Source organism: Ictalurus punctatus, chromosome 28 (assembly GCF_001660625.3).
Source record: "Ictalurus punctatus breed USDA103 chromosome 28, Coco_2.0, whole genome shotgun sequence".
NCBI lineage: Eukaryota > Metazoa > Chordata > Actinopteri > Siluriformes > Ictaluridae > Ictalurus > Ictalurus punctatus.
Window position 1 is genome coordinate 8,787,636 of NC_030443.2, and position 18,322 is coordinate 8,805,957.

Below are 18,322 nucleotides of genomic sequence, written 5' to 3' on the forward strand. Positions count from 1 at the left end.
CACACGTGCACTCAATGGACACACTTTATGTGTAATGTATTATTATTTTTTTGTTGATTGTGTTTGATTGATACTTTTGCAGTATACACTATAATATATGTAAATACAGGTTATCTTTACCAGATGTTAATAGACAGGAAGTGTTCTACCAGTTTACTAGCTAGCCTTTTGCTTTCTTGGTATGTTAATAGATAGCGATCCACCCAGCTGGTATCATCATATTGATAATCATTCATGCAGTAAGACTCTTCATAATTAACTGTGAGCTCCCAGATGATAAATCATTGGCTAAAGTTACAGAGGGTTGTGACTTTACTGTTGTGACTTGAAGCCACTGACTCCAATGTTGCTTCAAGGGGATGAAATGCTCATTTTAGTGAAAGATTTAATTATAAGTCATATTGCTATCTTGTAAATAAGATTTGTTGTTTCCTTATTATTATTATTATTATTATTATTATTATTAGAGCTGCAACAACTAATCGATAAAATCGATAACGAATCTCATTATCGATTAGTTGGTCTGCACGCGGCACGGGGTCCATTTACTCACTACGCTAATTCTGTTCCGAAAACACGCTTTGGAGAGTAAATACTAAAGTTGAATCTCAAATGACTTGCTATACACTTACACTGTGCATTGTGTACTCTACCGTCTAGTGTGTGAGTTTTAGAACGCTACTATCATCTCAAATATCACTAGCAGTTTTTATTTATTTTTATTTATTTATTTATTTTTTAAACTAACCGGAAGTTTAAGCAGCTTCCTGGTCGATGGCACATGATGTCATACGCACGCAATGCGATGCTGCAACCTAATACCCAGAGTCACAGACAATGACTTTCTTCAGTTTACTGTTTGTTAACGTTACCTTTTATTCCCAACATGACCTCAGTCACCATCAGATGGAGGCGAAATTGTCAAGTGACTGAGGAAGAAAGTCCTCTAAGGCAGATACACACCAGAATATATATTATTAATTTAGGACTGTAGCTTAATTCAGTGCTTTTTGTGCATTCATAAAAAAAAAAAGGATAAATACTTCACGATACCAAAAATCTAGTAGTCGGTACCGATACCTCCAAAAGTACACGATAGTCGATACCATGGTGTGGTATAAAAATAATAAAATTAAATTAAAAACTCTCCTTGAGGACATCCTCCTCTGGCTGATACTGGCAAAAAAAAAGAGGGGGGGGTATCTTAGTTATCAAACGCTGTCTAACAATGAGTGGAGGCTACAAGTGGAGGTGCACTCCTTATACTCTGACTGAAAGCATTAGTTTAAATTCACTGATTTGGTGGCAGGCCAAAAAGATTTATTGAAAGCATTAACATTTGAATAATTATTAGTGACATTAGGCTACATTTAGCTGACAGGACACGGGCTGAATGGCGATTCATGGTGGCCCATTAGGAGGTAGTTTATAACATTGCAATGTGTTAACAAATAACTGGCTATTGCTAAATTACATGGAGCATAACTTTAGCTGTCTCAAATAAGCATAATATAGGACCCGTCTTTCAGGTGCTTTGCCAAATTCCAGGTGTTTCCTCGCTTTGTTTGAAATGAACGATGGCATCGATTACACACCGGCTTCAGAGCATCAATTATATGTTTGTTGTCATCCACCTCGAATGCGAAGTATTTCCATATTTGACTCTTTACCACATTTCCTCTGAAGGAGTCGCGGTGGAGCTAAACTTCTGTAGTTTTTCCTGGGTGCTTGTAGGCGTTCTTCTTCTTTGTCACCACTTGTGGACCAACTAAAACACTTGCGTGTGTTTGCTGCCCCCATCAGTTCTGGAAGAATTGCAACCTCTGTACCTTCATTACAAACGGTACCTACGCCACTGCCGAAAATTGGTTCTCGTATGAAATATTATATATGCATTACTTTTTATTAAAGCACTGAATTAAACTATAGTCCTAAATTAATAATAAAATCTCCCTTTCACTGCACCTTGTGGTTTCTTTTACTCACTGCCTTTAGGAATATTTTACTTGTGTTTATTTTTGATCATAGTGTTTTAATTAGACATTACAGATCTTAGTCGCGCTCCCACGCTGTATCACAGCATCTACACCGTGGCATCGTTACTAATAGATCACTTCCGTTATAATAAACAACAGAAGTTACACTAATATAGCATATAATGTTAATAAACTTAAATTAAACTAAACCTTTTAAGCAACTCGCAACAGAATCACTGTCATGCTCGTGCTACACAAACTCCGCTTTATAAAGTTTTTAAATCTTCTCCGATTTAATATAAAATGCTCCACTGCGTTAGAGGACGTGGAGTTCGCACATTTTCTTCCTCAATCACTTGACAATTTCGCCCCCGTCTGATGGTCATTGAGATAAAAGAAAGTCATTGTCTAGCGCCGTTGCATTATGTGTGTATGACGTCATGCGCCGTCGACTGGGAAGCGGCTGATACTTCTGGTTAGTAAAAAAAATACGCTAGTGTTCCATTTTAGATATTACTTTTCTAAAATTTGCACACTAGACAGTAGAGTACACAGTGCATAGTGTAATTGTATAGTACTTCATTTGGGACACAACTTTAGTATTTACTCTCTGAAGCGTGTTTTCAGAACAGAAGTAACGAGTAACTCTACTGTCTAATGAGTAAATGTACTGCGCGCAGACTAATGAGATTCGTTGACAACGATTTTCATAATCGATTATCGATTTTATCGATTAGTTGTTGCAGCTCTATTCAGAAGTAATGATTTTTGATGGAACTTTTCTGCAGTTCTTGTTTTTAGGAGGCCACACCCCCTTTTTAAGCCAGTATATCTCGGAAACTAGTGCAGATAGAAGCCTGAAATTGTGCACACTATTTATTGTGAATTGTGACATTTATTTATTGTGAACACTGCTGAAATGTTGTAAGATTTTATTGTTGTAAGAATTACTGGAATGCCCTGCTTTACCTATCTTGATCTTACCATGAAAAAAGCCACTGATGCTGGCATGGTATTGATAGAACAGTAAACAAACAAACATTTCCAGAAAGTACGAAGCAAATCTGAGATGGTCAGTCAGCAACATTTCTTAAAATCTGGTGATTTGAGGTGGATTTACATACAGCAAAATAAATAATTACTTACCACTGAAATCATCCATTTCTCCTTAATAAAAGAATTGTAATAAGATTACAATTATGTTGGCTTGACAAAGCCAATATGTTGTTCTGCTTTATAAGATTATTATTATTATTATTATTATTATTATTATTATTATTATTATTAGAGCCCGAGCACCAGTGGTGCAGGCCAAGAGTGGCCTGCTGTTTTTTTTTTTTTTTTTTTTTTTTTTTTTTTTTTTTTTTTTTTATTTTAAATATTTTTTATTTTAATTACTTTATTTAGCGATTTCACTCAATTTAGAGGCATTTGTGATGCTTCAAAATGAATTAAATTCGGCATACGCATCATACCTGGCTCCACCCTAGTGACATCACGAGAACTGATACGTTGGTACCAAGTCCGTACCAGCATTCTTAAAACGTGACGGTACTTGTTTTTCCTGCAGTAGCGAAGGTACTATTGTTAATGAAGTTACAGAGGTTACAATTCTTCCGAAACTGTTGGGGGCAGCATATACCCGTGAGTGTTTTAGTCGGTCCACAGGTGGTGAAGAAGAACGCCTTCAGGTACACGGGAAAAACTACAGAAGTTTAGCTTCGCCCTGACGCGTTGAGGGGAAATGTGGTAAAGAGTCAAATATGGAAATACTTCTCGTTCGAGGCAGATGACAACAAACATATAATTGATGCTCTGAAGACATTCATTTCAAACTGTTGAAGTGAGGAAACCCCCTAGAATTTGGCAAAGCACATGAAAGATGGGCCCTATATTATGTTTATTTGAGGCAGCTGGCATTGTGGCCGTAAAATCAGCTAATGTTATGCTCCATGTAATGTTTGCGATAGCCAGTTATTTGTTAACGATGCTAACGCATTGTAAAGTTATAAGCTACCTCCTAATGGGCCACCATGCATCGCCATTCAGCCTGTGTCCTGTCAGCAAAATGTAGCCTAATGTCACAAATAATTATTGAAATGTTTTTATATATATATATATATATATATATATATATATATATATATATATATATATATATATATATATATAAATATATAAACTTTTAATTGCAGTGAATTATACTGTGATGTGCCTTCTTTGTTTGCATTTTAATAGGAAATGCAAACACTAATAGTGCAACATGAAAAGAAATGACATTGATCAAGTTTGTAGACAATCATGCTGACTTTTATGTTGATGCTTGACTTTTCTTAGGGTGTTTTCACATGTGGCTCATTTCAGCTAATTGAGAGGTGTGAGAGAGGTTTGTTTCAGGTCCACTTTGTGTTTTTTTTTGACACACAGTGAATGAATTGTGTAGTCAGAGGAGGTTACAGTGGCTCTCTAACATTTGGAGTGAGGGTTATATAAATAACCAGTAAGTTACAACTCATAAAGCACTAAAGTGTTTAATAGATTTTTAAAAAAAAGAAATTAAGCTGAAGGAGTTTGATAGGAGCAGAGGCAAATTGTAGAGTTTGAGTCTTTATCTTAAAACATCCATGCATAGTTGAAAACTGAAGAATGTATCCAATGTGATGGATTGGTATGAGCAGTATGTGGTCTGATGCTTTGGTATTGTATCTAATTGAAACAGTGGGAAAATAGCACAAAGTTAGCATGCTCCATGTTACATTTGTTAAAAATAGAAGACTTTTAAGCTGTTTTATTATACAGTTTCTCCTTGGTTAATGGTTTTAATAAATCTCTTTGGCCTGCCACCATATCAGTGAATTTAAACTAATGCTTGCATTCAGAGTGCAAACTGTGTGTGTGTGTGTGTGTGTGTGTGTGTGTGTGTGTGTGTGTGTGTGTGTGTGTGTGTGTGTGTGTGTACGCGTGGTTAGGAGTGCACCTTAGCACTTGTAGCCTCTACTCTTTTATTAGTCATTGTCAGTGTCTGATAACTAAAATATCCTTGCCTCTCATCTTTTTCTTTTTATTTATTTATTTTTGCCAGTATCAGCCAGAGGAGGATTTCCTCAAGGAGAGTTTTCAATTTTATTTATTTTTTAAATTTATTTTTATTTTTCTTAAACCACACCGTGGTATTGACTTTGGTATTGAGTATAGTGTACTTTTGGTGATATCGGTACTGACTACTAGATTTTTGGTATCATGACATCCCTACTCCACCCAATAGGAAGTTGGCCTTTTTTTTTAAAGTTTTGTTTCTTCATATAATTTTAAAAATCTCTCTTGTACTCCTTCTACAAATATAATCAGATTCACTTGAAATTTAACTATTATAAACTCCAGGCATATGTGATTATAAATTACAAAGGAATAGTGGCTAGATCAGCTAGACACAGGCTAGATCAGATTCAGAGGTTTTAATGGTAAGCAGACAGTTGGTTTGACAGTGATGAAATTTGGCACGAGTATGAATGTCCTCATTGTACAAATTTTTAACATTGGTTTGAGTTTACTCTGCCTAACAGAAACTTGGCCAATTTTGGAATTTGTACATTTTTCCCCCCATATTTTAAAAAAAAGTCTTTTGTACTCCTACTAGAGATTTCAGCAGATTTCTTTTAAATTTGGTTGGAATAACCTTCAGATATGTGTGATTATAAACGGCCAAGGATAGTGGACATCTGAAATGAGGACATAATGGCTGCAAATTTATTTGCATGAGGCACCATGCCAAAGCAGGAAGTGGACATAACTTGATGATATTTGGTTTGATTAGCCTCAACTTGTGCATGGCTACTAATGGGTCACTCCTGATTACAGTAATGTGGCAGTTATGGGTCATCGTTATAGCACCACCTGGACTGAAACTGATATATATTGCACTTTAAAAAGTGTTTATATGGGATTACCATATGGATTCATGCACATAAGTAACCTAAAAGTAACCTGTAGAGGCTTAAAGAGAAAGGGCACAAAGATGTAGCTTGTAAAACTGCTTGTAGTGATTGCCTATATTTGTACAGGTGTGGTTGAGTGTTGTAGGCACACTTTACATTATGTTACAATATGTAATTGCAAACTGGGACTGTGTAAAACGTCGTGCTGTTTTGAAGGAAATGTCGTACATTAACTTGTTTACTGAATAGACATTTTTGATTGTGCTCATTGATCATAGCATGGGATATAATGATGGTGGTGTCTATTTTAAAAGGAGTCAAACATTGGTCTTTAGAAGATTTGTTGGACATTTATTTAAGTGGAGAGAATAGTGAATATGTAATTAAAGAGAGTTGATTTGTAAATCAAGATTGATATGGTGGATTCCTAAGGTAATGGCAAACACATAGCTTTGCTTGGATCTTTGTGTTTGCTGTCAGGGTGATGTGTGATGACTATTTTGTGCTTTTAGTTATAGTGCCACCTATATGAAAAACTGAACTGAACTTTGTAGTAACTTGTAATTACAATAGTCACTCCTGGTTACACACTCACTTTCCTGGAGTATAGTTAAAAAATGATTGACCTTTCATTTAATTTTATATTAATTCAGCAAACCTTGTTCAGTCAGCTTCATGTGTAACATAAGTTCACCTACAAAAATGTATCTCAGGTATTCTATTCAGTTGGCCCTAAGATCAGCTATTGTGTGACCATGTGTGTGTCAGCAAGTCTGTTTGTGCCATCAAAAGTTCCCAAAAAGTTAGAACTTTTGACTTGGGTGGGTGTGGCTAATTTTATATAAATGGCTTAACTCTTGAATGTATGAAGTCAATTTATGGTTTTGCAAACAAATTTGCACGGTTTTGCCACAGTGTGGCACTATAATACCAGAAAACATGAAATTTGCTGTAACTATGGAACTATTGATCCGATTGAATAAACCTGATTTGCAATGGTGGTGAATAATTTTGATTTCAACTGTAATTTTATTTTATTTTTTTAAATGTAATTTTTGGTTTCGGTTTTCAGCCAAGTGTATCCAGAGTTTTCTGCCAAAAATGTTCATTTTGCTACATCACAAATTATAATTAAATAAATTAAGCTTGTATTATTTGAAGAGATGCAATTATTACTTGTTGTAACTATATGTTAAATTGCTTGAATGTAATTAAAAAAGTGGTTATTAAAAGATGAATGAATAAAATAAATCTTTGTAAGTAATGTTTCTAGTAAACCAAACGTTGCATTAGTGCTGAGTGTAAATCATGCCTTAATGGCAGTTTTTGCCATCAGTTTATACACATTTCTAAATTAACCATAACTTTTATTTGCCCTTACAGAGATTGTGTGATTATGTATGTGACCTACTACTAGAGGAATCAAATGTACAGCCAGTATCCAGTCCAGTCACTGTTTGTGGTGACATCCATGGACAGGTGACCAAAATAAATATATTGTATTACATCTTGCTTATATTTTTGTTATGCCCATTTGTTTGTGATTTCAATGACACTCATGAGGAACTCTCTCTCTTCTCTGTACCCCTTAGTTTTATGACTTGTGTGAACTTTTCAGAACTGGAGGACAAGTACCAGACACAAACTACATTTTCATGGTATGATGACACAGGATAAAATAGCAGTGCATGATTTTAGTAGTCACTACTGCATGAGTAGTCATGTTGGTATTTGAGGATAAGTGTTCACATCCTGTAATGAGTTACTGTATTTTCCAGACTATTGAATACTCTCTCTCTCTCTCTCTCTCTCTCTCTCTCTCTCTATATATATATATATATATATATATATATATATATATATATATATATATATATATATATATATATATATATATATAAACTTTTAATTGCAGTGAATTATACTGTGATGTGCCTTCTTTGTTTGCATTTTAATAGGAAATGCAAACACTAATAGTGCAACATGAAAAGAAATGACATTGATCAAGTTTGTAGACAATCATGCTGACTTTTATGTTGATGCTTGACTTTTCTTAGGGTGTTTTCACATGTGGCTCATTTCAGCTAATTTGAGTGGACTCTGTGCTTTCCCCCTCAATCTGGGCTATATGTGAACGCTCCATATGAACGCAGACTCCCAAAAAGTTAACCGAACTGGTGTGAGAGAGGTTTGTTTCAGGTCCACTTTGTGTTTTTTTTTTTTGACACACAGTGAATGAATTGTGTAGTCAGAGGAGGTTACAGTGGCTCTCTAACATTTGGAGTGAGGGTTATATAAATAACCAGTAAGTTACAACTCATAAAGCACTAAAGTGTTTAATAGATTTTTTAAAAAAGAAATTAAGCTGAAGGAGTTTGATAGGAGCAGAGGCAAATTGTAGAGTTTGAGTCTTTATCTTAAAACATCCATGCATAGTTGAAAACTGAAGCATGTATCCAATGTGATGGATTGGTATGAGCAGTATGTGGTCTGATGCTTTGGTACTGTATCTAATTGAAACAGTGGGAAAATAGCACAAAGTTAGCATGCTCCTGGTTAGTTACATTACAAGTTACATTTGTTAAAAATAGAAGACTTTGTTTTATTATACAGTTTCTCCTTGGTTAATGCTCCTCCTTGCTGCACCACAAGCTTCTTTCTATACCATTTATTTATTCGGTATCAACAACAGGGGTGGGAAATACCTTAATTATACAGTCCAGTTCATTAATGTACAAAAAACCTCAAAGAACTATCTAATCATGCCGGTTCATATTGGCTAACGTTAACTACGATTGTATTAGAAATCCCACATGAAGAAGCATATACAGTATGGTTGAGGAGAGTACTGTGGATTGAAGTGAGAGGAGTGCCTTAAAAAGACATTATAGTGGATTATGTAAGAGGGGGAAAAAATCGTATAAAAATATTCTGTTTTAATAGGCATTTATTTTGTTGACAAGGTTTCAAAACACTGAATTAAAAAAAAAAATCTGAAATGTGTAATATTTTCTCAGGTTTAGCCTATGGGGAAAAGACATGTTTTTCCTTTTTTCTGGTTCTGCTGTAGTATAGGGCAGGGGTTCCCAAACTTTTCCAGGGCAAGGCCCCCCAAATGGCGTTAACATTTGACCAAGGCCCCCATTTTGCAAGACGTCTTTAAAACACATTAAAAATACAGACTTCTGAATACACCCCCCCCCCCCTTTTTTTCTTTCTTTTTTTTTTTTTTTTTTTTAAATAATGACGTCTTTACATTATATTAGGAATTGATTGTGTGTGTGGTTGTCTGAGAGTGAGAGTTAATTTTTTTATACCAAATTGCTGAGGGCGCCCCCTGGCGGCCCCCACTTTGATAACCACTGGTATAGAGCACTGCAGACCAACTGAACAAAATGATGTAGCTATAATTGTGTGGGTGTGTTTGTATGGATATCAGAGTTGTGGTTTGTATGTGTGTACTGAAAGTTGTGTGTGTGAACAGTTTGAAAGAGAGAAATTATATTGTATGGAAAGTCACAAATCCCACCCCATGAGCTTTGAAGATTGTTGCATTATGTAAAGAAGCTGGGGTTTAATGGGTTAAAATTCTGAAAATGAATTAATGTTTTGGTAGTTATGATCAGAACTGTTGCTGGGTCAAAAAAAAAAAAAATCGAAGTCAGTGAAAGTGGAAAAAAATATTAATATATATATATAATTCCTGTGACAGCTTTTTTTTATGGACCTGAGTGGTTGGTTTAAAAAAATAAAAATAAATAAATATATATACACATATATCCTGACTCTGCACAAAAAAATGGATGCATCAAAATTAATTCAACATGTCATTGACATGTCAAAGACTAATAATCAAAGAAAAACAAATCTATTTAGTTTATGCAAAATTAATGATTATTTTTCTTTTTTTCATAACAAAAAGTGGCATTATGTAAACAAACCAGCCGAAAACACAGACATGGCGGACATTGAAAATCGTGCCATCTGCCTCACTAGCAGGTTTGGTTGGAGAAATCAAAGTCAGAAAGCTGTCACAATCCACACTATTGGATTAATGTGAACATTTTTCTGAATGGTACGATGGTATTAGTTGTCACTTCCACAACAAAGCAATATACAAATAAAGATGATGCATAAGGATGCATCCTTATTGATTCCATTGCAGCTTATTGTCTGGAAAATATGGTGCAATGGATTATTCTATACATTAAATGATTGATAAATGTGTTGTGCTAATGTTATCTTGTTAAATATCCTTCCCTAGTTTTTGTCACTTCAGTTATGTCCACCCCATTGTGCATGTTGAATTATATACAGTATCTAATGTGTAATATCTGAAATATATTAGATTAAAAGATTATAAGGATTTTTATGGATGTAGTATGGATTTTTCATTCCTCAGGGTGACTTTGTGGACAGAGGGTATTACAGTTTAGAGACGTTCACATACTTGCTAGCACTTAAAGCAAAGTGGCCAGACCGCATCACACTGCTGCGTGGGAATCATGAGAGTAGGCAGATTACACAAGTGTATGGCTTTTATGGTGAGTATTATAAAAAATCATCATAAATACACACTGTAATCCTTCATAATCATTACATTCTCATTATTTACTTTTTTGCTTTTCATAGATGAGTGCCAAACTAAGTATGGAAATGCCAATGCTTGGCGATACTGCACTAAAGTGTTTGATATGCTGACTGTTGCTGCCGTAAGTACAGTGTTTTCCCTTTTTGTCTTGTTTTGTTGGCTGTAATTAATTGGCTATTTTAAAATTTATTTTAAATCTTAGAGGCCTAGGTTTGTGTCATTACAAACCCATTTATGTAAAAGTAAGCCATGTTTAGTGACTAAAAGTACCAGACCATGGAGTGAAAGCTAGCGAAGTCTGTCTTGCGATGATGGAGATTATATAAGGGCATGCTTTTTTATTTTTTTAAATTCTATTTTACCAGTAGACAATATTGCACAATATTGACAAAGTTGTATATTGCAGTTATATTTCTGTGTGTAGTGATTAGGGATATCACAAGAACCGATACTTCGGTACCAAGTCGGTACCAACATTCTTAAAACGTGACGGTACTTGTTTTTTTCTGCAGTAGCGTTGGTTATGAAGGTACCAAGGTTGCAATTCTTCCGGAACTGAAGGGGGCAGCAAATACGTGCAAGTGTTTTTAGTCGGTCCACAAGTGGTGAAGATGAAAAACGCCTTCAAGCACATGGGAAAAACTACAGAAAATGGCGACAATTTTAGCTCCGCCCCGACTCGTAAAGAGGAAAGCTTGTCGAGAGGAAAGGTAGCCATCATTCATTTCAAACAAAGCGAGGAAACAAGTGGAATTTGGCGAAGTGCCTGAAAGACGGGTCCTACAGTGGCAAGAAAAAGTATGTGAACCTTTTGGAATTTCATGGTTTTCTGAGTAAATTTGTCATAAAATGTGATCCGATCTTCATCTGCGTCAAGGGTATTGAAATATATAATGTGCCTAAAATAATAGCACAAAATGAATTCTGATCCCTCATGTCTTTATTGAAGACATTCAAAATGGCAGTGGAAAAAGTAAATACTGGTAGCAATAACCTCAAATAGGTGCTTCCTGTAGCTGTGGATCAGACCTGCACATCGTTCAGGAGGAATTTTTGCCCATTCTTCCTGGCAGAACTGCTTTAGCTCTGTCATATTCTTTGGACGTCTCATGTATAACTCTCAAGTCATTCCATAGCATCTCTATTGGGTTTAGATCTGGGCTCTGACCAAAAGGCGGATTTTGTTTTTCTGAAGCCATTCTGTTGTGGACTTTCTCCGGTCTTTTGGGTCGTTGTCCTGTTGCATCACCCAACTCCTGCACAGTTTCAGCTGACGTACGGACATTCTCACATTTATCCTTTAAAATTGTCTGATATACTTGGGAATTCATCTTCCCCTCAATGATCGCAAGCTGGCCAGGCCCTGATGCAGCAAAGCAGGCCCAAATCATGTTTCCTCCACCATACTTTATGGTTGGGATGATGTTTTCATGATGATATGCCATGCCCTTTCATGATATGCCAGATGATATGCCAGATGTAGTGCTGTGTGGTTTTTCCAAATAGTTCAATCTTAGTTTCATCAGTCCACAAAACATTTTTCCAATACTGCTGTGGAGTGTCAGTGTGCTCTTTTGCAAACATCAGGCTTGCAGCAATGTACTTTTTAGTAAGTAATGGCTTCCTTCGTGGTGTCCATAGATACCCTGCTTGTTCAATGTTTTATGTATTGTAAAACTCATGAACAGAGATGTTAGCCAGTTCCAATGATACCTTCAGATCTTTGGCTGTCATTTGGGGTTGTTTCTTTACTTAATTGATGAGTCTTCGTTGTGCTCTTGGTGTCATTTTGACTGGGCACCCACTCCTTGGTAGAGTAGCAACAGTCCCAGAGTGTCTCCATTTGTAGAATGTTTGCTAAACTGTAGACTGGTGAATTTCTAAAGTCTTTGAAATCACATTGTAACCCTTGCCAGCTTTATGTAAATCAACAATTCTTGATCATAGATCCTCTGAAAGCTCGTTTTGGCGAGGCATGGCTTACATAAACGTGTGCTTCTTGTGCAGAGCAAACTCCAAAAGTTTGAGGGGTTTTTATCAGTCAAAGTAGCTGTAGTCCACACCTCCAAACTCATTTTCTTACTCCAGGTGTGCTAAAACCTGACTCCAATTAGCTTTTTTGAGATCATTAACTCAAGGGTTCACATACTTTTTCCACAAGTACTATGAGGTTTTTTTTTTTTTTTGGTTGTTCTCAATGAAGACACAAAAGACCAGAATTTTTGTGTTTATTATTTTAGACACATTATATTTGTCAATACCCTTGACTTTTTTTATGACAAATTTATTCAGAAAACCATAAAATTCCAAAAGGTTCACATACTTTTTACACATACTGGCATTGTGGCCGTGAAACCAGCTAATGTTATGTTCCATGTAATGTTTGCGATAGCCAGTTATTTGTTAATGACGCTAATGTATTGTTCTAAATGTTCTAAACTACCTCCTAATGGACTAGCATGCATCGCCAGTCAGCCCGTGTCCTGTCAGCAAAATGTAGCCTAATGTCCCAAATAATTATTGAAATGTTAATGGTTTTAATAAATCTTTTTGGTCTGCCACCATATCAGTGAATTTAAACTAATGCTTGCATTCAGAATATAAGGGGGTGTGTGTGTGTGAGCGTTTAGGAGTGCACCTTAGCACTTACTAGCACTTAGCACTGTTTTATTAGTCATTGTCAGACAGTGTTTGATAACTAAAATCCACCCCACTTCTCTCTCTCTTTTTGCCAGTATTAGCCAGAGGAGGATGTCCTCCAGGAGTTTTTAATTTTATGAAATTTTTTTATTTATTTATTTTTTTAAAAATACCACACCATGGTATTGACTTTGGTATCGAGTATCGTGTACTTTTGGTGGTATCGGTACCGACTACTAGATTTTTGGTATCGTGACATCCCTAGTAGTGATGTAGTATGCCTTACTGTATATTAAAAGAAACTGGTAAACCCACTGTGTTGCTAATTGGGTTTATAAAACACCCACAGAGTTTAACAGAACACAATAACAAAATATTGCAATCAGTATGGAAATGGTATTAGAGAGAATGTTATATATGAATAAATGTATGCGTTAAACAAGGCAGAGAAATAGTCTGCGTTGCAGTTTACGCCAGTGCACACTACACAGTTTAGCCCTGATTTCCCAATCACCGGCTGGTTTTGGCAGACACTAATTTTTTTGACCATAATAATAATAATATAATTTTTGAACAATAATATTATTGAACAATAAACAATAATATTTGACCAAATAAGTACACCCTATGGAAATGTTTTTTTTTTTAAATTTATTATTTTTTTTTATTGTGATTATATTTAGACATGCAAACATTTGATCCTCTTTGAAAGCCTATTAAACTTGATACACTCTGTCAAATGACACACATTTGACATTTTGTAGTAATTTTCACAATTTAAATGAACAAAAAACAGATCAGTCACATGAAAAAAGTAAATACACCCATACAGTTATCACACCTTCAAATCCATAAAATTAGAATCAAGTGTTCAAGATTGGGTGCCAGTGAGTAGAACCTGCTTAGGGAGTGCATGCAGAACCTGTCTTTATACCCCACTCATATCTAGTGTCTTGTGTTCCCTTTACTATTGAGGTGTGATGTCATCATGCCAAGATCTAAAGAGTTCTGTAAGGCATTCAGAAAAAAGCTTGTGGATGACTGAGATTGGCAAGGGATTTAAAAAGATCTCCAAATTATTTTTAAAAAATCATTCCAATAAGGAACAGAGTCTACAAATGGCACAAATTTCAAACAACTGACAATCTGTCCAGAACTGGCTGTCCCAGCAAATTCAGCCCAAGCGCAGACCGTCTGATGCAAAAAGGAGTCACAGAGAACCCCAAAATTCCATCACAGGATCTGCTTGTAAGTCAGTGTCATCTGCATGCTTGTTGGTGCACTGACAAGCATGCACTGACAGAACAGTTGGTGTCAGTGCATGTTTCTACAATCACAAAGAGATTGCAGTAATTTGACCTGCATGGGAGGCATGCCAGGAAAATCCTTTGCAAGACTACAGTGTGCTCTGGACAGAAGAAAGAGTTTTGCCACAGTAACAGCAGACCAAAAACCGCTTTTCAGGAGAAGCACATCATACCAACTGTGAAGCACGGTGGTGGAAATATTATGGTTTGGGGTTGCTTCACTGCCTCAGGGACTGTACAGCTTGCATTCATTGATTCAGCTGAATTTTACTTCATATAGTCCTTGAAGATAATGTGAGGCCATCTATCCAAAAGTTAAAGTGGATCCTAAGTGCACTAGCAAATCCACCAAGGAAGAGCTCAAAAAGAAGAAATTGAGGGTTATGGATTGGCCTAGTCAAAGCCTGGATTTGAATCTCACTGAAATGTTGTGGGGACTATTTGAATCGGGCAGTACGTGCAAGAAAACCTGCAACATCTTGCAACTGATGGAGAATTATGTAGAACTGTTTCAAAGATGATCAAATGTTTGCTTGTCCAAATATGTCAAAAAAAGGCAACAATTTCCATGGGGTATACTTATTTTTTTTTTACACATGACTAAGTGCACCTTTCCTACTTCCACAATAACTAACAGAGTAATTAGCAGCCAAGTGTTACTATTGAAATGCACAAGATTAGAGGATCAAGAATTGTGACTACCTTTATAAAATCAGAACTTTTGGTGGTTTGGTGTGTGTCTACATCATGCCAAGAAGAAAGGATATCAGCTATGACATCAGAGAAGCAAATGTTGCTCATCAATCTGGGATGGGTTATAAGGTCAACTACAAACTATTTGCAATTCATCATTTTACAGTGATTAAGATTGTTTACAAATGGAGAGCCTTCCCATGGGGTGGGTGTCCCAGCAAATTCAGACCTGGATCAGACAGTTTAGTGCTCAGAGATGAAAAGAAAAACCCAAGAGTTTACAGGCCTCTGTAAGCACATGAAATATGTAATGTTCATGATGGCACAATCAGAAAAAGACTGAACAAGTAAAAAAGAATATGGGAACAGAAGTTAGATTTGAAAAGTTGCAACTGAACAAAACACACAAAGTTCTGGAACAATATACTTTGGAGGAAAAAAGTTCTGGAACCATATCCTTTGAGACTAAGGTGGAGATGTTTGTTTATGAACAATGTGCATCACCACAAACACTGCATTCCAACTGTCAAGCATGCTGGTGGTAGGGTGATTATTTTGGCTGGTTTTGCAACCACAGGTCCTGGGGAAACCTTTGAATGTCTAAATTGGCCATTCCAACACCTTGATAGTTTTTCTTCTTTAAAGTCCAGACCTCAACCCCACTGAAATGCCGTTTTGGGATTACAAGAGAGCTGTGTATAAATGTGTGCCCTCAGAGATCTGTGAACTGAACCAATTTTGTAAATAGGAGTGGGCCAAAATGTAGCCAAAATGGTGAGAGAGACCGATAAACCCCTACAGAAAACGTTTACTTTAGGTTCTTGTTTGCTAAAGGATCATTTGCATAGAGGTCGACCAATTGATCGGTTTTGATGATTCATTGTTCAGTTTTGACGATAGAACCGCTTGCGGGAAAGTTATGAAATTTGGCAGACCGATGGAGGGCAGTCTGAACTGTTACACAGCAAATTGAGTGTCTAACTCATACCCTCTAGTGCCACCAACTGTCCAAAGTTGCACTCATGTTTATCCTAATAACTTTTGAACCGTATGGGCGAAAAACAAAATTTTTTCCTTCATGATTTTTTTCCCCCACCACTTTTTGAATTTTCTGAAAAACTTACTTTTTTGAAGTCCTCCTAGGTGGTTTGTCCGATTTTCACCCAAATTGAATCAGATCATCTTCAGATAGTAATGGCAAAAAGTTATCAAAGGCCCAACTTTTCTTGTATAGCGCATCAACGAATTTGATGAAGAGCACACCAAAATGTATGTGAGGCTCTATCTCTGTAACGTTTTGGCATATTAAAACAAAACTTGGTACCTGTCATCACAAGCATGACCAGATGGTACCTGCAGTTTTGGCAAAGCACCACCTAATGGTCACGAGATATGGAAAATGGATAATTTTGCTGAAAACTTCTGAACAGGTTGACCAAAAATTACCAGACTTCTCATTTGATTCGGTATGGCATTCCATGTCGAATGGTACCCAATTTTTGGCCATTTTGAGCATCTGAAATTTTTAATTTTGTAGCAAAATGCTATATTGTATGAACACGTATCATTACGAAAGTTGGTATGTGTCATCTGCACCGTGCCCTGTAGGTACTCAAAGTTTTGAGACAGCCTCATTATTCATTCATTATACTTGTACATGTATGTATGAAACTCAGGACATACATTCTCATCGACACGAACAACTTTTGTGGTGACCATCATTAGCTCTGCCCAACAGGAAGTCGGATTTTGTGAAACGTGCATGTGGTGAACTTTTATGCGATTGTCACTAAACTTGGTCAACATTATGGCAAGCCATTGAAGATGCAAAATTGCGAAGGGATGTTTGGTATTTCAAATGGTTTTGACAAGGCATTTGTGGGGAAAAAGGGAAACAGGAAATGTTGGATATCTTCTGCATGCGATCAGTGATTTAGATCAAACTTGAGCTGTATGGTTGGTCATGGGGCTGATCACATGGATGTGACTACTGTGAGTCACCCTGCTGCCAGTTGGTGGCACCATGATGAAGTGTGTCACTTAAAAATAAGACAACTATTTAAAAGTCAGTTTTAAGTGTTGTGTTGTCATGGTAAGGCATCAAACTTTAATACTCTTTTCTTTGTAATTTTGGGTGTTTTACGCTGCAGCACTTGCTTCACTATGCATTGTTTTCATACACCCACCAGGTGGCGATGGCATAGTAGTGCTTGGGCCCGTCGTCGCTGCTTACAGCTATATTTGCTATTTGGAGTCTTATTTTTTTGGCTCTGTTTGTATGTATGTCATTTATTTACTTCACTATTTATTAATAGTGAATATATATATTAATATTTCTAGAATTATTTCATTTTGAAAAAGTGAAGTACATTTTTCATGGTACATGTATTGTTTTATTTTTGTAATAAAGTTCAGCAATATTTTACTTTGAGCATTATATTTTCAATAATTAACAATTTTAAAAAATATAGGTTGTTTAATCCACTAGTCGTAAAATCCACTGTTGACCTCGACCATGTTATTGAATTTTTCCCACCTGGTTTCTGAATGTTGGTTTACATTTTCTAAGAAATCTGTTATTTTACTGTTGTCACCCGAGGTTATTTGTATGTTTATAGAAGTTGGTAAGGACTACACAATTGTTATTTAGGGCCTGATGAGTGAAAACAGAATTGAAGCAGGGTAAATTTTCTTTTTTTCCATGACCGTAATTATGAAGTTATTAGAATGCTGTTTTGCTCCCTGGTTGTTTTTAAAATATAAAATGAGCCCCATAAGAAACTATAATTGTTCAAGTATGCATTATAATGCTGTTCATTTGTCATATTCATGTGTATTCTACAAATGTCCATCTGGAGTAATTGAATATGGGCTTCCAAATTGAAATTAGTGTGATATAATGTAGTGTGTGTGTATGTACACACACATACATATATATGTATGTGTATATATATATATATATATATATATATATATATATATATATACACATACACATATATACATATATATATATATATATATATATACACATACACATATATACATATATATATATATATATATATACACATACACATATATACACATATATATACATATACACATACACATATATACATATATATATATATATACACACATATATATATATATATATATATATATACACACACATAT

General features: G+C 35.7%; 1 protein-coding gene across 2 annotated transcripts in view; it reads left to right on the forward strand.

The window, feature by feature from the left end:
- The window catches only part of ppp6c (protein phosphatase 6, catalytic subunit), a 50,913-nt gene that overhangs the window by 2,298 nt on the left and 30,293 nt on the right, over positions 1 to 18,322 (forward strand). Inside the window, exons 2-5 of one of the 2 annotated variants that reach the window (XM_053677202.1) lie at positions 7,295 to 7,390; positions 7,504 to 7,569; positions 10,314 to 10,455; positions 10,544 to 10,623. In XM_053677202.1, the coding sequence (XP_053533177.1) occupies positions 7,295 to 7,390; positions 7,504 to 7,569; positions 10,314 to 10,455; positions 10,544 to 10,623 (384 nt within the window). The remainder of the gene's footprint in view (positions 1 to 7,294; positions 7,391 to 7,503; positions 7,570 to 10,313; positions 10,456 to 10,543; positions 10,624 to 18,322) is intronic. The other variant, XM_053677203.1, reaches the window with a different exon arrangement.